Source organism: Arabidopsis lyrata (assembly GCF_000004255.2).
Source record: "Arabidopsis lyrata subsp. lyrata unplaced genomic scaffold ARALYscaffold_8, whole genome shotgun sequence".
NCBI lineage: Eukaryota > Viridiplantae > Streptophyta > Magnoliopsida > Brassicales > Brassicaceae > Arabidopsis > Arabidopsis lyrata.
In genome coordinates this window covers 2,024,596-2,050,355 of record NW_003302548.1, presented here as the reverse complement: position 1 = coordinate 2,050,355, position 25,760 = coordinate 2,024,596, and the positions used below count along the sequence as shown (strand labels likewise).

General features: G+C 31.9%; 5 protein-coding genes across 9 annotated transcripts in view; 2 read left to right on the top strand and 3 right to left on the bottom strand.

Moving 5' to 3' along the window:
* The window catches only part of LOC9299565 (decapping 5-like protein), a 63,058-nt gene that overhangs the window by 12,108 nt on the left and 25,190 nt on the right, over positions 1-25,760 (bottom strand). The gene's annotated exons all lie outside the window — the stretch shown is intronic.
* On the bottom strand, positions 10,824-13,888 carry LOC9299563 (glycine-rich protein A3). 3 transcript variants are annotated; one of them, XM_021026403.1, is made up of 3 exons: positions 13,818-13,888; positions 11,782-12,102; positions 10,824-11,282 (listed from the first exon to the last, which is right to left on the bottom strand). In XM_021026403.1, the coding sequence occupies exons 2-3, from the start codon at positions 12,077-12,079 to the stop codon at positions 11,050-11,052; spliced, it is 531 nt and encodes a 176-aa protein (XP_020882062.1). In that variant the 5' UTR covers positions 12,080-12,102; positions 13,818-13,888; the 3' UTR covers positions 10,824-11,049. The 3 variants fall into 3 exon arrangements, with proteins under 3 accessions (XP_020882062.1, XP_020882050.1, XP_020882055.1); XM_021026391.1 differs by lacking the exon at positions 13,818-13,888 and adding an exon at positions 12,713-13,131; XM_021026396.1 differs by lacking the exon at positions 13,818-13,888 and adding an exon at positions 12,650-12,756.
* On the bottom strand, positions 12,035-15,965 carry LOC9301325 (F-box protein SKIP31). 2 transcript variants are annotated; one of them, XR_002332074.1, is made up of 9 exons: positions 15,709-15,900; positions 15,173-15,379; positions 15,010-15,083; positions 14,813-14,888; positions 14,560-14,670; positions 14,301-14,475; positions 14,039-14,215; positions 13,818-13,938; positions 12,035-12,102 (listed from the first exon to the last, which is right to left on the bottom strand). XR_002332074.1 is itself a non-coding variant. In XM_002863440.2 (8 exons), the coding sequence occupies exons 1-8, from the start codon at positions 15,769-15,771 to the stop codon at positions 13,868-13,870; spliced, it is 954 nt and encodes a 317-aa protein (XP_002863486.1). In that variant the 5' UTR covers positions 15,772-15,965; the 3' UTR covers positions 13,625-13,867. The 2 variants fall into 2 exon arrangements, 1 of the variants encoding a protein (XP_002863486.1); XM_002863440.2 differs by lacking the exon at positions 12,035-12,102 and having other exon boundaries at positions 13,625-13,938; positions 15,709-15,965.
* LOC9301324 (WAT1-related protein At5g45370) lies at positions 16,576-18,778 on the top strand. 2 transcript variants are annotated; one of them, XM_021026350.1, is made up of 6 exons: positions 16,576-16,925; positions 17,304-17,366; positions 17,453-17,569; positions 17,653-18,094; positions 18,253-18,404; positions 18,487-18,778. In XM_021026350.1, the coding sequence occupies exons 1-6, from the start codon at positions 16,711-16,713 to the stop codon at positions 18,641-18,643; spliced, it is 1,146 nt and encodes a 381-aa protein (XP_020882009.1). In that variant the 5' UTR covers positions 16,576-16,710; the 3' UTR covers positions 18,644-18,778. The 2 variants fall into 2 exon arrangements, with proteins under 2 accessions (XP_020882009.1, XP_020882012.1); XM_021026353.1 differs by lacking the exon at positions 17,453-17,569.
* Positions 20,116-25,497, top strand: LOC9301323 (urea-proton symporter DUR3). Its single transcript, XM_021026338.1, is given in 12 exon segments — positions 20,116-20,553; positions 21,372-21,479; positions 21,571-21,666; positions 21,756-21,838; positions 22,182-22,402; positions 22,590-22,852; positions 23,283-23,521; positions 24,016-24,190; positions 24,192-24,222; positions 24,225-24,446; positions 24,580-24,813; positions 24,955-25,497. Coding segments are annotated over 12 exon segments (2,115 nt in total). The 5' UTR covers positions 20,116-20,382; the 3' UTR covers positions 25,227-25,497.

The window sequence follows — 25,760 nt, the reverse complement described above, 5'->3', positions numbered from 1 at the left end:
CATTCATTCATACCTTTTCTAAACAAACGAATCATATTACAAAGTATAAGACATTTTTATAAACAAAAAAAAAGCAAAAAAAGCATTACCTTGATTTAAAGATGCCATAATTTGGAGTTTTTTTCAAGCGGCAAAATTTTTTTATTATTATTTCTCTATTAATTCATATAAATCATTAAAAGTTGTATTATTGTTTTGGGTTTCGGTTGAACGTGGGTTCAATTTCGAAAAATATTGCACTTTTCATGTATGTAAATTAGTTTTTTGATTGAATCAATGGGATCAAAAGATAATTTCAATTGGGTGCATTAGATCTAATAGTAAAATATATGATAAAATTTTAGAAAGTAGTTGGGTCAGCTGACCCCACTACCTATAGTGTGCCTCCGCCCCTGTAAACATGCCTTTATTTGCGTGCGTGACAGAAGCTTACTTTACTTGGATTTACGTGGGCTACTTCCCGATGTGGAAATCTGGATTTATTTGTTAATTCACTTTAATACTATAAATGTGCCAAATTTTGTCTCTTTATTTGTTTGTTTTCGCAATGGAAATCTTCTTTCACCTTCTTGGTTATAGCCCCGAATCTAGCAATAGTTAATTGGTATGGCGTAATATTATCTATATTGGTATTGCCCCAAAATATGGCGTATGCATGCACAAATATAACGTAATTACAAAAATGATGTATGTAATATAACCATATCTCGATAAATACAATACTAGCATCTTTGAAAATGAAGAGTTTTTCTCACATGGAGGCCTGATAATTCTTGAATTTGTAAATTGTAAGTCTCTGAACCGGCTTACGTATACGTACATACATCATATATAATTACATTGTACATACATAATTTCATTTTTACGTCATGTACTGATGTACATACATGTGTTATATATAGTTGAAGAGAATTGTGGAATAAAGTAGCAACTAGGGAGGCTAACGCCTAAGCCTAACCATTGCCGGCGAGAACATTACAGAGTCATGCACTGTTAATTGTAAAACGTGTCCTTTATCTTACACGTGTCCACAACTTTCATTCGACACGCCTTTTAGGGTTTCCGTATTCTGAACAGATTCTTATACACTTTTGGACATAATCAAATCGTACAAATCTCTTTGTGTATATATGTCTGATTTTTACTTATGTACATTACAATTAACATGTGTATCTAGAAAAGGAGAATTTTCCCACGATTTGTGCTTGTATATTGTCCATGTGAAATTTTCGTACTCTTCAAATTTGTTAAGTGTGAACTTCACAATATTAGGTCACACACTCACATACATATCCCCAAACAGTGTTTAATTAGTTAATTATTATATGTTTCAAAAATCTCTTAAATCTTAATATATATATATATATATATATATATCCGTTTCTTGTAGACAATTTTATAGAAAGAATCTTATACATTTCTAAAACTTATAATAATTAAAATTTCAAATAAGATATAAGAGATTTTTGAAAACGCATACATTAGTTGGTTAAAAAATTAGTGTTTTTATTTATATTAAAATCATAAAATATGTAAGTTTTTGCAGTTTATAAATACAAAAAAAAAAATATGCTTCAAGACATTAGAAGTTAATTCGTTTTGTGTAATTTTTTTTAATCATGGTTGTAATATATTGGTTGGATTAGTTAGATTGTTAAATTGTTGTGCAAACTTTTTAAAACATTTTTTGTTCAATGAGTTAATCAAACTAACCTAGCTTGAATGGATATTTTCCTTTTTAAGAATTTAATTTCGATTTATCATCAATCATATTAATTTATTAAAGTATACTAGAATATAACAATATATGATATGACAATATACTTTATGTATCCGTTAATATATGTAGTTATAACAAAAAAAAATGAGCTCAACATTTGAGGGAAGTGGTTAGTTTACTTACTTTTTTGATTACTACAAAAAGAAAAGTCTCTTAATAGTATCCAAATATAAACGGACCGGTACTGTTGACAATTAACCACAAGACAAAATAAGTCAGTGTCTACGTCATCATCAATGTATATTATCCCATGCTAGTATGCTACCATTATTTTGGAACTGAGACCTTTTTTCTCACAAATATCCAATCAATTGTTTTTATATAATCGGTTGTGTCCGGATTCTTTAGTCAAGGCATGCGTCGATCTGATCTGGTATATCGTATTCACATTTGAATATTCAATTATAACCATGCATATATATATATATATATATATTTGGGTAGGAATAACCATGCATATATTGATATATATATTTTTATATATATGCATGGTAGTATTAACACAAAAAAATTCTTATCAGTCTATATGTATATATATAAAGAAACGGACTAAGGATAAAATTGTTGACAATAATTTTTTTTTTTGATAACAATTAACTATTATATTTGAGGATATTATGATATCATAAGAACACACATTCAAATAAGTGAAAAATTTGTTCTATATGTGATGAGGAAGTTCGGAGGTATTCGGGTTCATAATGTACTTAAATTTTAAAAACTAGTCATCGATAATATTTTGTCAGAGCGTAAATCGCCTTTGTCCATAGTGAATATTCAAAATCATAACTTGATCTCATTTTCACTTAACCAAATTTTATAGATTAATAGATTGGTCTATGATTTTGGGTAGCAAATATCTTCTCTTTTTATTGGCAACTTTTTATCTCTATCAATAATGTCACTGATCACCGATACACTTAAATAAAACAGAACAAACGAAACGATGAAAATTAATGGTACAAAACAAATATCGAAGGTATAATTGTATAAATTTTGTATTGTCAAATAAAAAATATTTTATCAAAAATAGCAGTAAAATGATATTTTTATATCTAAATAGAGACAGTAAAATATAACAGTAAAATGTGTTAAAAAAATATATAACAGTAAAATTAATTAAAACATAGTTATACATGTAAAGACGATAAACTATGGCCTATGGGTGTGACTGACAATTTTTATTATTATTTAAGCTAATAGTTGTTTAGGCTAACTAAAATAATTAGAATAGTGAGGATAAATGAAATAGTAGAAAGGAAAAAAATGTGAGCAGAAAAGAAAAAGTGGTTTTTAGCATAAACTTTTATGCCATTGTTTAAAGAGGAAAATTTTATGAAAGTTTTCTTCTCTTTATTTTTAATTTTGTGCTTTTTTTTTACTCTAACTGGTCGAGTAATTTTTTAAGACCACAAGAAAAACAAAAAATAAATATTATTCAGAACTCAGAAGCAGCCATAAAATAGTAAAAATAATTAATTTTAAAAAAGCTAATTGGTAAACTTATTAGCAAAATTCACAGTAATTAGTTTTGAAAATTCAGCTGTTAAGTGTTTCTAGTCATAACCTAAACCCTATAATAGTAAAAGGTAATAACATAAGCAGAGTATCTTTTGGAGCTTGGATCACTAATCCGATTTTTTAACTTGTGGCCGTGGTTTTCCGGTCAGTCAACATCACTCTTTTGAATTTGTTTCGTTTTATGAGAAGCTTCACTCATTAAGAGAAAAAGCAAAAAAGTTTCTTTAAGAAAAATAAAAAAATATCAAGGAAATAATAATATTATATGTTACGACAACAAGTTGAGGGGAATTAGACAAATCTTTAATACTACTAATTTCCTATGTTGGTTCCTTTATTAAAGACATTAAAAAGTTATTGTCTTGTTTGTTTTCTGTATTTTGCCCCCACACGGTTTCAAGTTACAGTAAAATTAAAGAAGATATCTATGATCCGATGTGACAATGATGAGTTAGATTGTCTGTACCAAACCTGCAACTTGTAAGTTGTAACTGTAATACGAAATTATTAAATTATTAATATTCTTCTTTTTGTACCAACAAAAATTGTTAATATTTATCCAAAGGAATAGTAAAAGAATATTTATTTTTATTAATCACTTGACATTTGACAAGACACGGTGGAGATGATTTCGGCAGCTCTACTAGTTGATTTTATATATGACTAAAATTATTGATATACTGAATTCGAATTCTATTGGTAACATAAAAAAATTTGAGTTATTCTCATGTTTTTGTTATTGGTAAGATGGTGGTGCTTAACATTTTGGTATGTTTTTATTAAAACTGACCGGATCAACAAATATGATTTATCAAAAAAAATTATAAACATTATTTCTAAGATAACAAAAAAATAACAAATTTGGAGATTGGAGATGAGCATGTGCGTAACTATTTTATATGAGATGCAGGTTGAAAACAGTTTTGCGTAGTTAATTTATGTGTTCAAAATAAAGTAGTCATGGTGATCTGATTATTAAGGTCCATTTTTTTTTTTTGGTACAAATTAAGGTCCATTTTATTTGGAGCCTTTCTTTAAAATCAAACTACCACTTTTCACTAGTAATTTAAGTCCACTAGAGTTTTAAGCTGTAGTTGTATTATGGCTAGAGTTTTTTCTTTGAACATCAAATTATTAGGCAATCAGCTAGAAATTGAGAAACCAAGAAAAAAGGAATCTACTTTAAATAGGGGTCACGTACAAGAAGGTAATGTATGGGGAAGTACGGACGTGGTTTATAATTGATAATTGATTCGAGAGCAAAAAACAGAAAGAAAAAAAAAACATAAATAGTCGAACTCAATCATATCTATTTTTCTGCATATACATTTTTTTTTCATCGTTTACAATCCACGCAATTTCTCTATGCATATTTTATTACAGTAATTTTTTGAACACATATTGAATACCCCACAGTCTTGGGCTTGTTATCAAAGTCAACTCTTGTATTGATTTTTTTTTTATTTGCTTTGATTTTCACGGCATAAAAGAATTAAAAAATTATCCGTAAAATGCTATTTTATAGAAATCTATCTCATAAAACGAATTAAAGACAAACTAAAGTATGTTCGAAACTTGATAAAGTGATAATGAACTGCTCTACCTAGTAAACAATTTTATAAAAAAAACTAACTTAAGAGGAAAAAAAATCAAAATTAATGTTGAAATATACAAAGGTATTTAGAAAAATAAGATCAGAAATTTTCGTAATTTTAAGAAAGATAAGTAAGCTTTATAAATTCAAATACGATTCTAACAAAAACAGGTGTATCAATAAACACATTTTAGTGTAAAATTAGATGTCAAAAAAATAAATTCCTGCTAAATACTTTTCATGTGATAGCCACAAAAATAGTTAGTTAAAAAATCATTTAAAGATATTTTCATAATAAAGCAGTAAAAAGTCAATAAATAAATAAATAAAGAAGATAATGACATTCGACCTAACTAATAAACAAAATTCTCGACAATCTGTGAAATATATCTCTATAATAAATCTTGACAAATAACATTAATACACAAAAATAGTACTAAACAGAAATAACCAAGACGACAGAAACAAACAACAGAAACAACCAAAAATAATATTAATTTTTGCAAACAAAAAACAAATAAATATCAATTGTTAGTTAATTGTTTGTTCATTAAAGTGAAGTAAACGTAAGAATATGGGAAAATAAATAATAAAGAAAAAACAGAACAGTGGGCTTGTCAAAGCGGTTTTGATCGAAACCAGGTACTTTCCTCAGTAATCGTGGCTCGTAAGATGCCAGTTGTCACACGAAAATTATTATTTTTTGTATATTTTAGGAAAATTTAAATACTATATCGCATATTAATATTCATATGCTCATATGCTATTTTTAGTCAATGTCTGGTTGTTGTCGAGTTTTATTTTAATAAACAAATTGCATTGGGACGCATACTTCAGATAAGATAAAGGTTGAAAATGGAAATAGCCTATTAAATTTTGCCATTTTAAGAGGATATTTCTATTCATGTATAAAAATATCTATCGATGATATTCTTTTTTTTTCAATACTACTAAAAAAACAAACATTCTTGATAATGGTTTATGATTGAGAAAATTGTAAAAACACCTTAATATTTCCCACTATATATACTTCAATTTCGATAGCCTCGTGAAACAGAAAGAAAAAAAGAAAAAAGATATTTGAAATGTGAGTGCTGACGCGGCAAATCGGGTATAAGTATATATCCAGCTTAGCCAAAACATGTGATTGGATGATTAATATTAAAACATGATTAGGTTTTTTAATTATTGATTGATTGATAGATCAAAGCTATTTTAGTTTAAATGAGTTTCCAACCACTATCTCATCCTCTTAAAATATAAGGGCATCCTCAATGGGGAATCACATTTGGGTGTTTTTAGAGTAAAAATATTGTTAAAATAATGTAAGATCAGTAATTTAGATCTTTTGTTAAAAAGTTGGTTATTGGGAGAACATGTTTAAGATCATAAGATTTAATAATATAATAATCAAAAACTTTTTAAACATATTACATTTATAAAAACTTATAAAAATTACATTTAAATTGCAAACTTAAAAAACTTATACTAAAATTCAAAATATAATACCAAATATTTAAGAAAAAAAAATGAACCAAAAAAAATTAAATCGAATCTGTTGTTTCCTTTCCCAATTTTTTTTATACTAAAATTCAAAATACAATACCAAAGAACCGGACTTAAACCGAAAAAAGTAAACTTGTGAATAATGATAAAAAAATTAGTCATTTTATGAACAAATAAAAAAAAAGGAAGTTTCCTAGAATGTAAAGATAAGCGGTGAAACAAATACTATATTTCTCTTTTTGAAATAAAGTTACTATAATAGAAGAGAGACTCACAAAAATGCCCCTTTTTCAATACCCCTTTTCAAAAATGCCCACATTGGCTGTCCATTTTTAAAAATACCCCTTTTTATGTACAAAATGACTAAATTACCCTTCTTTTAATAAAAGATATCACAAATATATAAGGAAATATAACAAAATTAGGTCCACAAAATACAAAATATTTTTTGGCGTGAAAAGTGATCCCTCAATTTTTCCCGCCAAAACACTTGTAAAAAACCTTTAAAATACCTTGTAAAATTTTCCCGTAAAATTTTTTCCCGCCAAAAAATTTTCCCGCCAAAAAAATTTTTTTGCGGGAAAAGTGATTCCGTAATTTTTTTGGCGTTAAATTTTTGGCGGGAAAAATTTACAAGGTATTTTAAAGGTTTTTTACAGGGTATTTATAAGGTTTTACAATGTATTTTAAAAGGTTTTACAACATATTTATAAGGTATTTATAAGATATTATAAGATTTTACAAGCTATTTTATAAGGTTTTACAAGTTATAAGATTTTACAAGTTTTTTATAAGGTTTTACAAGTTTTTTACAAGTTATAAATTCCTTATAAAACTTTATAAGTACCTTGTAAAACCTTTTAAAATACATTGTAAAACCTTACAAAACCCTTGTAAATACTTCGTAAAACCTTTAAAATACCTTGTAAATTTTTCCCGCCAAAAATATTCCCGCCAAAAAAATTTCGCCAAAAAAATTGCGGAATCACTTTTCCCGCAAAAAAAATTTTTTGGCGGGAAAATTTTTTGGCGGGAAAAATTTTTACGGAAAAATTTTACAAGGTATTTTAAAGGTTTTTTACAAGTGTTTTGGCGGGAAAATTGCGGGATCACTTTTCCTGCCAAAAAATATTTTGTATTTTGTGGACCTAATTTTGTTTCAAATAAAGGTAAAATGGTCATTAAAAATTAAAAGAGGGCAAACTTAAAAATGGACTCTCAAAGGGGGCATTTTTGAAATGGAGTATTGAAAAAGGGGCATTTTTAACAATTTCTCATAATAGAAAGAAAAATACAGTCATTTATTAATCTTTAACGAACAACACTCTTTTTATTAACTGACAAAAGGACAAAAAAAAATCTCAAAAAATGAATCTGTTGTTTCCTTTCCTAATTTTTCCAACCAATCCCGAAATGACACGTCACCCCGCAACACCCACAAGAACAGATCCAGGGACTAGAGCCCAGTTCCTGATCTTAAGTCCATTAGCCCATTTTTTTGGATTAAAAAACTGCTAAGAACATGGGGGTGGTCCGGCGTTGCAGATGACCTAATAAATTTGGAAAAATGCTCTATTTATAAGTTTTTATTTAAAAATTACCCTATCCTTTTATTTCTTTCAAAAATTATTTTAATATATAAAATTACAAAAATAATGTCAGTAAAATTTAATAATAATTAATAATAATTTATACTTAAAACATAAAAATACACTGTCCAAGCTTGAGGCCACACTTGGCCAAATAAAAATAGACATGGCGAGCAAGTCTGCTCTTCATCATTACACGAAACAATTTATGGACACTAAAACCTCCTTGACCAAAGGATTTGCAGATGTAAAGAAACTTGGAGTTCAAACATCTCCTCCTGCCATCTCCCAATTTCTTTATGAAGACCTTATCAAAGACATCGAATATGTCAAAAACAACATGGTGCAATCAGGCGACCTTAGTAACCTTTCTAAGCAGATTAAAGGCGAGGATTATATAATTGTATCGAGGATTTGGAGGGGAGGCAGCAAGTGCTGCGGGCGGAGCAGCAAGCACTCATAGTGGAGGTTGTCCCCCACGTGCACGGAGAAACTAGAAGAGTCCGTCGACTTTTTTGATTTTTATAAGGTTTAAATTAGTGTTTGTAGACGCAAAGTAGTGTGTTTTAATGCATGAATTTGGCTTTGTTTAGTAGAGATCTAATCCGATACTTACTAGAGTCCTATTTTTTTGTTTATAATCTAATTTCATTCTATTGGATAGACGGAATATTAGTTACATTATATATATATATATATATATATATGACATAAACTAGATTTATTTACATAAATTAGAATAGTGGATGTAAAACGTTTTCTTAATAGTTTACTCTATAAACATCAAATGCTACTTTTCGTACGTCTTTTCAAAACATTTTATTCATTTTTATTAGTTTATTTTCTAAACTTTTCATTATTATAAATCACCTAAGAATTTTTTGATGAAAATGCTCTATTGTTTCCATTTCAGAAATATGTGGTGCATGTAGCTAAATCAAAAGAATTGAGTTGATTTCTTTGTTGATTAAAATATTCTTAATTTTTTGACGTAATAATCATTTAAAAATTCTATAACTAACCTTATTTGAGTTAGCACAATTGTGTGTGATCTATCAAGAAATAATATCAATACTGTCTAATTGAAGCTAAAATACGAAAATATACTCTATAGTTAGTTTTTTTTTCTTTTCCAGAGTAACCTCCATATCAAAAATGAACTTGAGTTTTAGATATATTGACGTTGAGACATTACATATAACTTGTTTTGTGACATATTTTTATAATCTCACTTGATATAATTCAAGGAGAAAATTACTCAAAAAATGTACTAAAATACCAATAATATAAAACAAAAATAGTGAATTCTTAAGAAGTATAGAGATGACTAATGTATATATATAATTTTGTTTTAAATTATACTTTATTATGATGGAAACCGAAATAAAAAATAACGTTGTGTCACCATAATTCTTGAATTATTGTATGTCAAAAGCGACTCATTTCCGAAAAATTACACATCTAATTGAAAAATCAAGTTTAGTGTTTTGTCAACGGACTAGTTTATATATAAATCCACATTTTGATATCTTGATGATGTGATTCATATTTTGACTTTATACAGAAAATTTAACTAAACACAAAACAAAAGTGGAAGACATCTGGTTTTCTAGGGTTAAATATGATAATGTAAAAAAGTACGTCATACGTACAACGAAAGGACGAATCAAAACAAGGAAGCCAACTCATTGATTGATTAAATTTCTGTTTGTAATCACTAATTAATTAATTAATTAAAACAAACACTCCAAGTCCAAAGATTTTAATCACAACAATATTCCTGCTGTACCGCTTAGCTTTCTCGAAAGCCACTTTTTTGGGTGATTTTTGTTTCGACTGTTATTTCTTTTTACTCCAATAATCTATTCAGACATAAGTAATTACTTTTGAAATATTTGTTGACTAAACGTGTCCAAAGATTGAATAATCCACATCCTAAACATTAGAAATAAGAAATTGAATTGGAAGAAAAAAATGTTTTTTTTTTTTAACTCTCCACTAGGAGATGAAAAAACTCTATGATGTAGGGTATTTATTATAAACGGATAATTTACAAGTTTTTTGAGATGTACTATATATATACTGGTGAAGATTACGCAGTATAAAACTTTAATCAATGAATGTTATATTATTTTGTACAGTACGTTTTTTCAAAACGTTTAAAGTTGATTATGTGATTCTTCACCATTATGTTTTCACGGTTTTAGATATAATTAGGCTTTTGCTAAACACAAAAACTGTGTCAAAATAAAAGTAGAACACCCTAAACACCATTCATCTGCTAAAATCAGTTTTAGTGATATTTTATGATGATTTTGATTTTTGCATTGCAAAAACTCTATTAAGCTTAAGTGTTTTTACTATTCAATCATCTATCTGTTTTTAACTACAAAGACAGAGCTTTCATATGTGGCATAACTCATTGCCACAAATGCTCACCTAAAATCATATCTCTCTGTATTTTTTTTCTGGCTAACCTTGATTAGAGAATTTGCGATGGACCTACTTAAGTTGATATATACTCATCGTGATTTAGCCCTAATTGTGCATATAGTGTAGAGAATAAACCCCTCTAGACAAACTTATGTCTTTCATTCATCAATTAAGTTATCGAAAATCTAGTGTTATTGATTATAATGTTTGTAACTCATAAAATATTAAGTTATCAAACTACAACAATTTATCAAATATCAAATCATTTAAAATGTTATGATTGAATACATTCCAATTCCATTGTTGGTCTCCATACTAAGAAATGAGAAACTAAATAAATCACAAATTGATCATAATCATGACTTCCATAAGCTTAAGCAATATTAAAAATCAGTATATATACAAAAAAATCTCAAAAACCACACACCGAAACCAGCAGAATCTGTCATTATAAAGCCAAAAATAGCTTCAAAGTACACAATAAGATATCATACTACTAATTAAGTTTAATTATTCCAACTCGAACCAGCAATCTAACCGACGAAAGCCAACTTATATAATAATGTTTTAGGGCTTATTTGAAACATTGGTCAGTCCAGAGAGATTCACAAAAGGTATTAACTAGATCACTTCCACTTCTTGAACTTGCCTCCTCCAAACATTCCATGCTTCCCATGCTTGAACTTCCCGTGCTTCCCATGCTTAAACTTACCATGACCATAGCCATAGCCATGTCCATGGCCAAAGCCGTGACCGTATGCAGCATGTCCGTAAGGGGCGTGAGAGCTATGAGCTATGTGGTGAGCTCCATAGGCAGCTGCAGCACCTGCAATCATACCCCCAATTCCTCCTGCGTGTCCTGTAACAAGTATAAAGGTAAACTGCATGAAGAAAAAAACCCAAGGAAAAAACAATTTATAGTGCATATTAGAGTCAGCGAAGTTGTCTTTATGATACTCACATCAATAAAAAGGATTAGTAGTACGTATCAAATTACCAAACATTGAATTGAATGGTTCTATACATGAGAACACTTAACATGTTCACTCTTTGGACAACTAAAATATAACCAATTTGTCATAAAACCTTTGATAGAGAAGTCACCGGTGCTTTAGCCAATTGACTAGGCATTCCCACTATCGACAATGTAATCTCAGCAATCCTTTGTTTCAACTTCTTTCTAAAGTGACATTTAACAACCAATATGATACTAAATCTCAGATTTTCGCAAGGAACATGTAGACAAATACTCTGTTCTATCTACCTTCTATGATTTAATCTTTGTAAAGTGAAATTTACGATACTGCTAATTAAACTACAACGGAGAAGATAAAACATTAGCAAAAGAAACTCAGTACCTGAGTGATGAGCAGGATAGCCAGCAGGAGGGTAACCACCATGACCAGGTGCAGGAGGATAACCTCCATAACCAGGAGCTGGAGGATAACCACCATAACCAGGGGCTGGAGGATAACCACCAGGTGCAGGTGGGTATGCACCCGGAGGATAACCAGCAGGCGGGTAAGCACCAGGTGGTGGAGGGTAACCTTGTTGTGGGTATCCAGCAGGTGGATAAGCCCCAAGACCCGGCGGGTATCCAGCGGGAGGATACCCATGAAACCCTTTGTCTTTGTCATTGTCATTATCACCTCCCATGTTTTCTCAATCAGCAACAAAACCTACAAAAAGACATCCCAAAAAACATCAATTTAGGGCAAACCAAGAATGAAATTCAAGCTCAGGGGGTCATACAGACACACCAAATTCAAGTAATGACCTAACCAAGCAATGTAATTAATCACTGATTAGTAGGAGGTCACAGATCAATGTTATTAATCCCAATCAAATTGCATAAACCAATCATTAACTTAAAGATTTAGTGGATCAAGCAGACATAATTAGATGATACATAAACCAGTAAATCAATAACAGGACAAAGGCTAATCAAAGATCTCGACTTTAAGAACCTAAGCATAGGAAAGTTCTAAACTTTATTACTCAGACCTCGAGAGAGCCAAACGAATTAAACGAAGATGAACAATAAAACCCAGTTCGCTGAATAAAAAACCTCAATTCATAATATTTTTTGTTAAACTCGTACTATATTCCCATACACATGGATCAAAACAAACAAAAAATCAAAAAAATTCTAGGTTTTCAGCAAAATACGATTTTTTAATCAATACGATCGAATCAAGAGAGAAGACAAGTTCGAAATACACGAACCAAACAAAGGAATCTCTGATCTAACGATCTAAAAGAGAAAAAAGATGAGAGCTTTTTTTTCACCAGACACGAATCGCGAAATATGTCGAAACAAAATTGGTAGAGAGAAAAATAAGACCTTGGAGATATTTATACATGTTTTCTTACGCGGTACGATTTCCAAAAAAGGTATATATTTATTTTTAGTCCTTGTATTTTACTATCAATCACAAACTGACACTTGAGTTTTCATAATTGACAAAGGTATCCAAATTTTGAACACGAAGAACGACAAATGTAACACTACCAATGTTTTGCTTATAGATTGAATATTTTCTTGAAATTTTGTTTGTTGTTTTTAATACAATTTACTAATTTAGAACGAGTCTTAATCTCTCGTGGGGGTGTTTATGAAATATATTAAACTATGGGGGCAAAGGAGAGAAATATGAGAACATTTTCCAACGTAAATCTTTAGCGTTACAAGAACGCGCAATGGACGCGTGATTCTATTTACGTAGGGGATATATAATGTCTTTTAATTTGCACTTTTGCAAAAGAATCGAATCTACAGAAAATCCTTATTAAAACATTTTTTATTTTATTAGTACTTTTTTGATTTTTAGGCAATGTGTATAATGATTTATTAAAGAAAAATATCCTAAAAATAAATATTTTTTCTAGTTATGGTTATGTTAATCTAACTAAATACTAAGATTTTCTAAAACCATTCATACTTTATACTTATCTATAAAATCAAAAATTTATTACTATCACTTCATTTTCATTCAAACACATCACTGGTGATAATTGATGTATAGTTTTATAGAATATAAAATTGTTATAAACTTCATTTTGAACTTCTATCTATTTGACATCATAAATCAGTTCTAAGCAGAACAAATTTGTAAGATGATTTAAATGAACAAAGAATGGCTATAGGAATTAATGAGCAAACCAATATCCGGAACAAATTACTAGTAGTTATCAATAGGGTTTACTGATAAAGTTGGAACTTAATTACTAGGTGTAACACTTTTTTAAAGACAATAGAGTAGATAGATCACAGACAATGATAATATGTATATAAGTTACAAAGCTGACTATTAAAAACAAGAGCTACATTTGATTCATTGAATTCCATCCATAGAACACAAGCAGAATCAGGTGAGAGAGAGAGAGATAAGACCTTACAGAAAGTAGGCCTTATGAAATTGGACAAAAGGCTGAGACTTTTGCTCAGCAGAACCTCAGGGTACGTTCCAATTCCTGCTCATCATCGCAGTTGTAGCCAAGTTCAAAAGCTCGTGCTGCGATGAAAAGAAGACGCAAACCGTTCACTTATATGTTGAAAAATTTAAGAATATATGGAAAAGGAGGTGTGTGAGAGAGAGATAGATAGATAAGTACCCAATCGACTTTTATCCATGAATACTTCAGCTTCTAGTTCAGCTTCTTCTTCATAACACCCATCTGCGTCTGGATCAGTTTGTACGAGCAAAGTATCAGAACAAAGTCCTGAGATAGTACACACCATGAGGTCTTCCTCTGGACTCAGTATTACTTCCTTGCAGTTATCATCGCATACTGTTATAAAACCCAATAAAAACTACGTAAGTTTCAACAAAACACAAGTAACAAATTTTCAATATTACAGCATTTCAATTCATACCATGAACATTTCCCGTCTCTTTGCATATGAACACGTCGTCAATCTGATGGTATGAACATTTGGTTCCCAAACAAATATGGCCAGTGACAGCCTTATCGGTAAGTCCTTTGCTTTTCTTCCACAGAGATACTTGTTCAAGTACAGTTTTGTCAAGAATTATCCGGTCATCCACCATCTAAACATTGCAAGCAAGAACATGAGTAAATTCGTCAAGTGATGATTCGTGCTTAAACATAAACAGAGAATTAGAAATAGTTACCTGGGACGGAAGAGGTGCTTGGCTTCTCTTTGCTGCTTGCATTTGCATGTAATACTCTTTAAAATCCGAAGGACAGGTTCTGACAAGTTCAATCATGTCCTGCTCGTCACGCTAATATTCGACAAGAAAAAGGAATCACTATATGATCTGACCTCTAATAGCAACTCCAGCTAACATTGTATACTCTTCAACAATGTAATATTACTTGGAAATAACTAACAAGTTTATAAGGAAAACCAAGTGAGAAACTCACATCAATATAAAGCTTCTTCCAAGCACTTTCACGTAACTTTCTAGTTGGAGGAGTTAGACCCCACCGGATACAGTAGCTGCAGATATAAAAAAAAAAAAAACACAATCAATAACCGTATCACATCGTTTTTGAGTACAAAGTATTGATTTTGAAAACACCATTATCCACTACAATAAGGAATATGAGAAGAGTCTTACAGGCGACGCCATAAGGATTCATCAGCCGCAGCAAAATTGAGAAATTTACACACCAAGGAGCATGATACAAGATCCTGTAATGACATTCAAACAGTTTAGATTAAGATTAATCCTCAAAGATCATGACTACACAATAAAATTTGAGTCTGAAGTATATATATACCTCAGAAGATAAGAACTTGAGGATATGACGAAACAGCTCAGTAGGAACATTACTGAAAACTCCACTCTCTATTCTCTTTTCACCAGTTCTATCTTTGTTACCATCTTCCTTTTGATCTTCATCATCCTTCTCTAGAGCCTTTGTTTCGGCTTTCTCAATACGTTGCCGTTTCGCTTCAGGTTCTTTCGTTTCTTCTTTATCCTCTACCTACAAAAACCAAAGCATCAATAAAACTTTAACCTTTCACATGAAAATGTTGAACAAGAGCTAAATCATCAATTCACAATGCATGTAAGATCGACCAAATCCAAATTCGATCAAACAAATCAATTATGAATTACACGAAAAAAATCCAATTTATATAATCTAATAAGTTGTCGAAAATCTCACAAAATGAGATTTTTTTTAGGGAAAATAAAAAATTTCGATAGGGTTTCAGATTCAACGATAAATTCCAAAAGATTGTCGGGGGAAAAAAAAAAAACACTAAACCCTAAATGAAATCGAAGAATTGAATAAACGAAGAAACCAATTACCGATGAGACTTCTGATTCGAGGAATCGAGCGAAACACTCATCTTCCTCATCGGAAACAGACATATTGTTCAGTCGGTAAAGATCAAAGCTCGGGCGACGATGGTTGCGTTTATGCGGCCAAGGAAGGGATTAGAGAGAGAGAGAGACGAGAGGGTTGGCGATGGGAATCGGTGGCGTGAGATTCGAGACGAACTCAGGCAGAATGATTTTGATAAATGGGCCGAATAACCTAAATGGGCTATATATAATAATAAGCCCATAACCCTAACCCTCCTCCTTTATCGTTAAAGTTAACGTCATTAATCCAAATTAACTTTCTAAACGTGATTAAAATACCGACATTTTTTAGAATTATTAACGACGTTATTCGGGCCAAATTAACTTTTTTTTTTCTCTAGATTTATTAGTTATTACTCATAGACGTCGTTAATAATTTGTTTTCTCTATAACTGTTACGTCGTTGAGTAATAACTAGATTTATTAGTTATTACTCAACGACGTCATTAATCCAGATTTATTCGAACTCCAGACCTTTAGACGTAAAAACATTAATTAACTCTTGATCAACCAATAGACCAATGGGACTTCCACATTACTATATCATTTGATAAAAATTGAAGTAATTAAGAAATTATCATTTTACCATCCACTAATCTACATAACAAAGACATATTTTACCAACCTCAGTATTAAACTGTAAATATATATTACACTTTCTTTTGTGTGGAAATATTTCAGAATTTTCATTTTTTAAAAGTAGGATATATGAACATATTTAACAAATGTGCGATAGGCTTTAATGTATAGATTAAGAAAATAATCTGGCTATTTTTTTTTGTATTAACTTTAAAAAAACATAGTTAACAAATTGAAGAAGACCAACGACTACAAAGACCAGAGAAGATAGAATTATTACAAAGCAAATCAAAGGATCTCAATTTCTTCTTAGTCAACAGGTGTTTCTTCTCTTCTTCTTCTTCGATTCGGAGGTAGAGAAGAAACATGGCAGCTCCGGCGATAGTTAACGGCGGCGATGCGACGGAGAGAGAAACACGAATGGCTCACTCTGCAATGACATTGGTTCAGGTCATAAATGGAGGTTACCATGTGATTACGAAAGTAGCTCTTAACGTTGGTGTTAATCAGCTCGTCTTTTGTGTCTTTCGCGATCTTCTTGCTCTCTCAATTCTCGCACCTCTCGCTTTTTTCCGTGAAAGGTTCTATTTTTTTCCAAAATCTTTCTGTTTCTTTCTCAATTTGCTTGAATTGTTTGAATCTGTGAAGTGTCTTCTGGTTCTGAATCACATTTTTATTTGGTCAATGCAATTTCTGATTGATTTGGTGAGTTTATATGCGGCAAAATCAACATATATCTTGATCATTCTTGAATTGGAGTTAGGGTTTTTATTCTCTTACTCTCTTGATCAAGATTTGGCAAAATATTGTCTTTTGATCAAGATTTGCCAAAAATTTTATTTTGAGCAAGAATTGCCAAAATGTTGTCTTTTGATCAAGATATGGGAAAATTTGTCTTTTGACCAAGATTTGCCAAAATGTTGTCTTTTGATCAAGATTTGCTCTTTTAAATCTTGTAGAAGAATCAGACCTCCTATGAATAGAAGCGTGTTCTTTTCACTCTTCTTTCTTGGTTTAGCAGGGTAAGTGTAATCAGCTCTGATATCGTAATCTTTAAAATCATGTTTATGAAAAAGGTTCTAATACCATTCAAACTCAATCTTGATAGGATATTTGGGAACCAATTACTATTTCTTATGGGTTTATCGTACACGAATCCAACTTATGCCGCAGCTATACAACCGTCAATCCCAGTCTTTACATTTATTTTGGCTGTGATGATGGGGTGAGTATGATTTTCTTCAACATTACTGTAAAATGTGAAATTTGTATTTTCAGTCATTTGATAGTCTTCTTCTTTGTATGCAGTACAGAAAAAGTGAACTTGTTTAAAATCGAGGGCCAAACGAAAGTTGGAGGTACTCTTGTTTGTGTTTCGGGTGCCATAGCGATGGCTTTGTTCCGTGGTCCAGCCTTGTTTGGAGGTAAAGATGCAGTAGATTCAGTGAAAAGTGTAATAATTGATAGAAGTCAACCAGAGCCTAATGGGTGGTTAATCTCTAGTTTTCTTGGGTTTGGGTTTGATCTATGGCACATTGGAGTTATATGCTTGATAGGAAATTGTATGTGTATGGCTGCTTTTCTCGCTGTCCAAGCACCGGTTTTGAAGAAGTATCCTGCCTACCTTTCGGTTGCTGCGTATTCATACTTCTTCGGTGCATCAATAATGATCACAACAGCTATCTTGTTTGTTAGAGAGCCTAAAGATTGGAGCTTAACACAATCTGAAGTTCTTGCTGTTATATTCGCAGTAAGTTTTCACAACCGAGATGTAGCATGTTTTTTTCGGTTTGTTTGATACAAAAGATTGGAGATTTGGAACTTGGAACTCAAAGAGATTGGAGCTCGGTATATACGGATTCACCTAACTAGTTTGTGTTATTATTCTTTTCGGTTTTTGTTCCTCAGGGAGTGTTTGCGTCAGCTCTAAACTATGGACTCTTGACTTGGTCGAATAAAATTCTTGGAGCTGCTTTGGTTTCTCTATACAATCCTCTTCAGCCTGCAACATCCGCCTTTTTATCAACGATTTTCCTCGGCAGCCCGATCTATCTCGGAAGGTCTTTAAATTTTACACACAAACAAACTTCTTCTTCTTGTATTGGATCATATAAAAACTTTGAATTTTCGTTCTCTGCGCAGCATTTTGGGCGGAATCCTCATCATTTGCGGGCTTTATATGGTTACTTGGGCATCTTATAGAGAACAACAAACAACAGTATCTGGGAATGAGATTGCTTCTTCTAGTGGTGTAAGAATCTCAGAACCTTTGATTTACAGAGATGAGACTGGTAAATAAATTAAGAACAGGTAAAGAAAAGGATAGTTGTAGTTAATGTCGGACAAAAACAAATCATACAATTTTTTCGAGTTCAAACATTGATTCTATAAACGATAAACAATTCAAAATAAAACTTCTCCCTCTTTTTTGGTAGCGCAACTTCAACTATGGAAAAAAAGATGTCTAGATTAGATAAGACTGGGTGGTTTCATAACATCAAATTGCTAGGTAAACCTGCCATATATTTTAAACTCAAATTTAGATAAAAGGAATCAAGAACAGTGGCCAAATTCGATGACTGGAAATGAATATAGCAAAATACCAAAAGGTAAGGAGCAAATGCGTTGATACCAAAATATGTGGGGGCAAAACCGTAAATACCAAAAGATGTGGGGCAACATTGTAAATACCAAAGATGTGTAGCAAATTCGTAAATACCCAATGATGTGGGGCAAACTCGTAATACAAAAAGATGTGAGGTAAAATTGTAAATACAAAAAGATGTGAGGTAAAATTGTAAATACAAAAAGATGGGGGGGGGGGCTGATTCTTAAATATCAAAAGATGTGAGGCAAGTTCTTAAATACCAAAAGATGAGAGGCAAATTCGTAAATAACCAAATATCTGGGGCAAATTAATACCGAAAGATAAAGGGAAAATTTGAAAATACCAAAAGATGTGAGGCAAATCGTAAATACCAAAAGATGGGGGCAAAATTGTAAATACCAAAAGATGGGGGAAAAAATCGTAAAAAGCAAAAGATATGGGGCAAATCGTAAATACTAAAAGATGTGGGGAAAAATCGTAAATATCAAAAATTTTGGGCGAATTCGTAAATATCAAAATATGTGGGGCACAATCGTATATATTAAAAGATGTGGGGCAAAATCGTAAATAGTCAAAGCTATGAGGCAAATTTGTAAATAGCAAAAGATATGTGGCAAATTTTGTAAATACCAAAAGATAAGGGGTGAATTCGTAAATATATAAAACTTATGGGCAAACCCTAAATAGCAAACGTTTTGTGACAATGAAGTCATAAATTTGTCAAACGTTTTGGGACAAATAGCAAACGTTTTGTCACAGACATAGACGAGCTCATGAGAATCAAGAATCAATATATATTCTTAATTTATACTATCTTACATCCCACGCATTTCGAGTAACCAAGATAGATGTTTTAGTAGTTAGTGCCAAACTATATTCAGATAATGTCAATTCTGTTTCATCGGTTTTAGATTTCTGAACATATTTCATCAAATATAATTGTTGAAAAAAGTATTAACAAGTAGGTACTGACCTAGTAAAAAAAATGAAAGTTATAACTTATAAGTTTCTTACGAGTACTTAGATCACTGATGACATCATTATTATTCAAGTGGAAGCCATTAAATAGCAAATAAACAAAACTCATTGACTTATTGAAGTACGGAATTATTGACTTTCTCCCATTTCATCACCAATAATGGTAACAATTTCTAAATATTTTAATTTCTGATCATTTGTGTGGGTAGCATCTCTTATACATCTCTTAGGAATTGGTTACTCAACAATAAAAAAAGATTCAATTTCTTTTTTATAAGTTTATAAGATTCCTGTTTTGCTAAATCAAGATTCTTTCTAACTGAAGATTCTTTCTATTAGCTATTAGTTTTATACAAGAGGGAAGAATCTTTCAACTATCACTCCCTACAAATTCCATAAGAAAATTCACTTATCCGATAAAAACTTAAAGAAGAAGAAGAAGAAGAAGAAGAATGGCCACATGTCCTCCTTTCGATTTCTCTGCCAAATATTACGATGGTGACGGCGGCGGATGCCAGAGGCAGAGCAGCTTCTTCGGAGGCACGACGGTGCTCGATCAAGGCGTTGGCTACGCCGTGATTCTTGGTTTTGGTGCTTTCTTTGCCATCTTCACATCTTTTTTGGTTAGTTTCTGTTTCTGAATTACGAATTATTTTCTAATGAAAAGCAAGAAAACTTCTGTGATTTGCTCGTGACCACAAAAAAAAGAGTAGATATATTCTCTTCTATGATTTGTACTACCAATAAAACAAAAGATACTAATTTTCATTGTTTAGTAATACCAGACTAGACGTTGCTTATTCTTTTTTTTTTTGGCTTTTTGTTCTAAAACTTTAAATTATTAAAGTAGATATTAATCGGATTATCTATATAGTATATATCAATCAAGTCTTGATAGAATCTTTTTTGGCCTATTAAGTATGAATATATTATGGCGACCGTGTAGTGTATAACTTTGTGTAGCCAAATTATTTATAAATTATACTCTTATAGTTATATATCTTCTTTTCTTGTATTTTGAAAATTCTGGATGATCAAAAATTATGAAACAAAACAAATACAAGAGTTTGACTTTATAAGAAGAAACAAAAAAAAAAAAAAAACTAATCTAATACTCATCTGAAGACTGAAATAGAGCATAGCATTAAAAACTAATCAAACACACAGTTTCTTAATCTGGTTGAGTGCAATACTTCACTATAGGAGTCTTAAATTCAGTTTTTTCATATCGATTTTGGTTCAGACCATTCAGTATTTTTTTAAATTTTTTTTTTTTGGTTATACAATTATACCAAGCTAAACAGATATATAGTTATTAGATTGGTTTGATTTTGTATTGGAACTGAATTTTAATCAATTGTTCAGTTCAGTTTTTTGAATAGAATATTTTCCTAAGTCCACCATGATCATCCATGATATATTCCTGACTAAATGAATGAAGGTATGGCTAGAAAAACGATATGTGGGAGCTCGTCATACCTCGGAATGGTTCAATACAGCCGGAAGAAACGTTAAGACAGGACTCATTGCAAGTGTCATTGTGTCACAGGTAAGTATAAGACAATTGATGATATAAAGTTATAAAACACTCGATGTTCTTTGATGTATTGATTTAAATATGTTGGTCGATGAGTGAATAGTGGACATGGGCTGCGACCATACTGCAAAGTTCAAACGTAGCATGGCAGTATGGGGTTAGTGGACCGTTTTGGTACGCTAGTGGAGCCACCATACAGGTAATTCCAAAAACAAAAACTATACATTAATATAAATTTTGTTTCTATATGCATAATGAATAATCGATGATGATTGATGAACGAAGTAGGTGCTGTTGTTTGGTGTGATGGCGATTGAGATTAAAAGAAAGGCTCCCAATGCTCACACGGTCTGCGAAATCGTGAAGGCTCGGTATGTAAAACCGAACTAACTCAAATTAAACCAACAATTATTTTTTATTTGCTTAGTCAATATTATTAAATAAATTTAAATATTTATAATACTAATTTTATAAGTATACCTTAAATTTATTTATTTTGGGTTAATTTTCAAATTTGTTGAATAAAAACCCGACTCAATCAAACAAATTAAAATACTTCGTGTACCAAACTAAACAGAATAAGTATTATAAGGGCCAATAAATTTTGGTTTTTTGATAACATTTCCGAAACAGTAGAGCAAATTGCTCGAGCATTAATTTTAGGTTGTTATTAGTTAGATGTTAATTTGTTTTGTATGTTATTGATAAAATTAGTTGGGGAACCGCAACACATATAGTGTTTTTGGTGTTTTGTTTGGCGACAAACGTCATTGTGACGGCGATGCTCTTGCTCGGTGGCTCGGCTGTGGTGAATGCTCTTACCGGAGTGAATCTATACGCTGCAAGCTTTCTTATTCCTCTCGGCGTCGTTGTCTATACTTTGGCCGGAGGACTTAAAGCTACTTTCCTCGCAAGCTACGTTCACTCCGTTATAGGTAAATTACATTTTAATTATATATCTTAAGTATGATATTTTTACGAACAATTATGGCTGAAACTAAAATTATTTCTATATGTAACCGTAAATAATTAATGCTTTGCTACCCTAATACAAAATGAGAGAGACCTTAAAATAAATTGTTGTTTTACTATCTTTGTATGATCATATTCGTTTGTTTTCAGTTCACGTGGCTCTAGTCGTTTTTGTGTTTCTGGTCTACACATCGAGTAGTGAGCTTGGGAGTCCGTCCGTGGTCTATGACCGACTAAGAGATATGGTCGCTAAGTCAAGGTCATGCACCGAGCCGCTCTCGCACCACGATCAAGCTTGCGGTCCGGTGGATGGCAACTACAGAGGCTCCTATCTCACCATGTTGAGCTCTGGCGGCGCTGTCTTTGGTCTCATCAACATTGTCGGAAACTTCGGCACTGTCTTCGTAGACAATGTAAGATGATTTCTTTACAATGAAGTATTTTAGTTTAATTATCTTTTGGTTTTCGTTTTAGTTTTAGTTTTTGCCATAGGATTTTAATATCAAACACCAGTTGAAGAGTTTTTGGTTTTTGCATATAGAAACTAGAAAGAGTAAAGAAAGCAAAAACTTTTCCCTGGTTTTTAGGAGACTTTAAGAAAATCAAATTTCTAAAAAGTAGCTGGATTATTATAAGTATGTTTAGTTGTTTATTTAGTAACAAAATCCAAAAAGTCATAATAAACTACACCCATTCAAGATCATATCATGATTAGAAATGGCGAAGTCGTAAATCATGAAAACTCTGGATGGGATGAAATCCTTAAACAAAAAGTTGAAATAGTTATTTTACGGATTATACTAAATACTAATAATTAACAATGAAATGTTATATGTTGTTTAGGGTTATTGGGTGAGTGCAATAGCTGCTCGACCTTCATCAACCCACAAAGGGTATTTGCTTGGTGGACTCGTGTGGTTTGCTGTACCTTTCTCTCTAGCTACCTCGTTAGGTCTCGGCGCACTAGCCCTTGACTTGCCTATATCTAAGGATGAGGCTGACAGAGGTTTGGTTCCGCCTGCCACAGCCATTGCTCTCATGGGTAAATCAGGATCCTTGCTTCTTCTCACTATGCTGTTCATGTAAGTACACTCTCTCTAAATCATATATATATATATATATATAAATAAGTTTTTAGCACAAATGTTTGGGTATCTGATTTACTTTATTTAGTTCTTTCAATTGATTTTTAGGAATCATTTTTAACGCATCACTGGTTTAGTTTAACAAAATTTTGGTCTGATTTAGGTCGCTTAGTTTTTGGATCGGTTACAAAAATTTGTTACAAATAAGTTTTCGTTTTCAAAATTTTGTTCAGTAACCAACTAACTAGTCAATTTGATCCGGTTTGATTCAATTAATTCAATTCAGTTTGGTTCGTTTAGTTCAAATACGCATACCTACAAGCAAGAATCCCATTTTTACCCTAATCATAAGCCCTCTTTCTTTACGAGCAAGAAATTTTTTATAAGCTGTCTTGGTTTATTCTTAAACAATAAACCTAGCTAGTTAACATACAAAGATATATGCTTATTGCAAATCATGAGTTTAATTTACGGTCTTTGTTGATCCTTAGGGCTGTAACATCGGCTGGTTCTTCCGAGCTAATTGCAGTCTCATCGCTGTTCACATACGACATCTACCGAACATACATAAACCCTAGAGCAACCGGTAAACAAATCTTGAGAATCTCAAGATCCGCGGTTCTAGGATTTGGTTGTTTCATGGGGATTCTTGCAGTGGTCTAGAACAAAGTCTGGTGTTTCACTTGGATGGATGTATCTCGCATGGGAGTGCTCATTGGTTCTGCGGTCATTCCTATAGCTTTCATGCTCTTGTGGAGTAAAGCCAATGCCTTTGGTGCAATTCTTGGATCCACCTCGGGTTGTGTTCTTGGGATCATTACTTGGCTTTCTACCGCAAAGATACAGTACGGACGCGTTGATCTTGACAGCACTGGGAAAAATGGCCCCATGTTAGCTGGTAACCTCGTCGCAATTCTAGCAGGTCAGATTCTTATAGTTCAGTCAGTTCGGTTTAGCTTGACATAAATTATTTAGATTTTTATTATAATGGTTTAAAACATAAACAAAGACCTAATCTTGGTTTGTTTTGGTCCGTACGTGTAAATAATATATAGGAGGGTTGATCCATGCGGTGTGTAGTCTACTCCGGCCACAAAATTACGATTGGTCGACGACGAGGGAGATCAAAGTAGTGGAAGCTGATGCTTCAGGGGACGAAGAAGTTGATGTTCCGGCCGAAGAACTAAGAGAAGAGAAGCTTAGAAGAGCCAAAGCTTGGATTGTGAAATGGGGTCTTGTCTTCACTGTCCTCATTGTTATCATTTGGCCAGTTCTCTCTCTCCCAGCACGTAAGTCTTCCCATATAAATCGTTTTTTTTGGTTTTGTTTTTTTTTTTTGAATTTAAGTTAACCTTGTTCAAAAATTGGTTACTAACAAGAGAGCCTAAATCATGAACATCAATCAAAATTTTGATTTTTTTTGCATGCAGGTGTGTTTAGTAGAGGATATTTCTGGTTTTGGGCAATTGTGGCGGTAGCTTGGGGAACTATAGGATCCATTGTGATCATTGGTTTGCCATTGGTCGAAAGTTGGGACACGATCAAGAGTGTTTGTATGGGAATGTTCACAAACGATAGGGTAATGAACAAGCTTGATGACTTGAACCATAGGCTTCGAGCTTTAACCATGGCTGTACCAGAAGCTGAGAAGATTTATTTGCTTGAACTTGAGAAGACCAAGAAAACCGATGAAGAACGTTGAAGAAATATCATATTGGGTACACAAAAGGTTAATGATACTTTCTTTTTGTTTATATGCTTTGTTTGGTTGTCTTTTCTTGTTTGTGTGAATCATATCAAAGCTATCTCCGTTTGTATAATGTGTTCAACATCTTTGAAAAGTGTATGTATTATACAAACAACAGACTGTGAAACAATGGGGTTAGTTGGATAAGGATTTTGGTTCATTTGGTTTGGCTTTGTCATTTGTGTGATTAGTTGAAGCTATTGTTATAAAATCAAATTGTTTTTTTTCACCGGGAAGTTTTTATAACCAGAAAATTATTTCAACGTCCAATTAACGTCTAATTTTTTTGTTTAATTCAGTTGATTAGCTTTGGAACGTTTGACATAATTCGGTTTTGATTAGATACGGGTTTAAATTAACATACAGTAGTTTGGTTTGGTGTGCTTTCGTCGAACTCAATTCGGTCTGGTTCGCATACTAAAATAGGCCAGGGCCCAATAAACCGTAACTTGATTAAGTAGTCCAATTTAGAATAATAACCCGACCCGG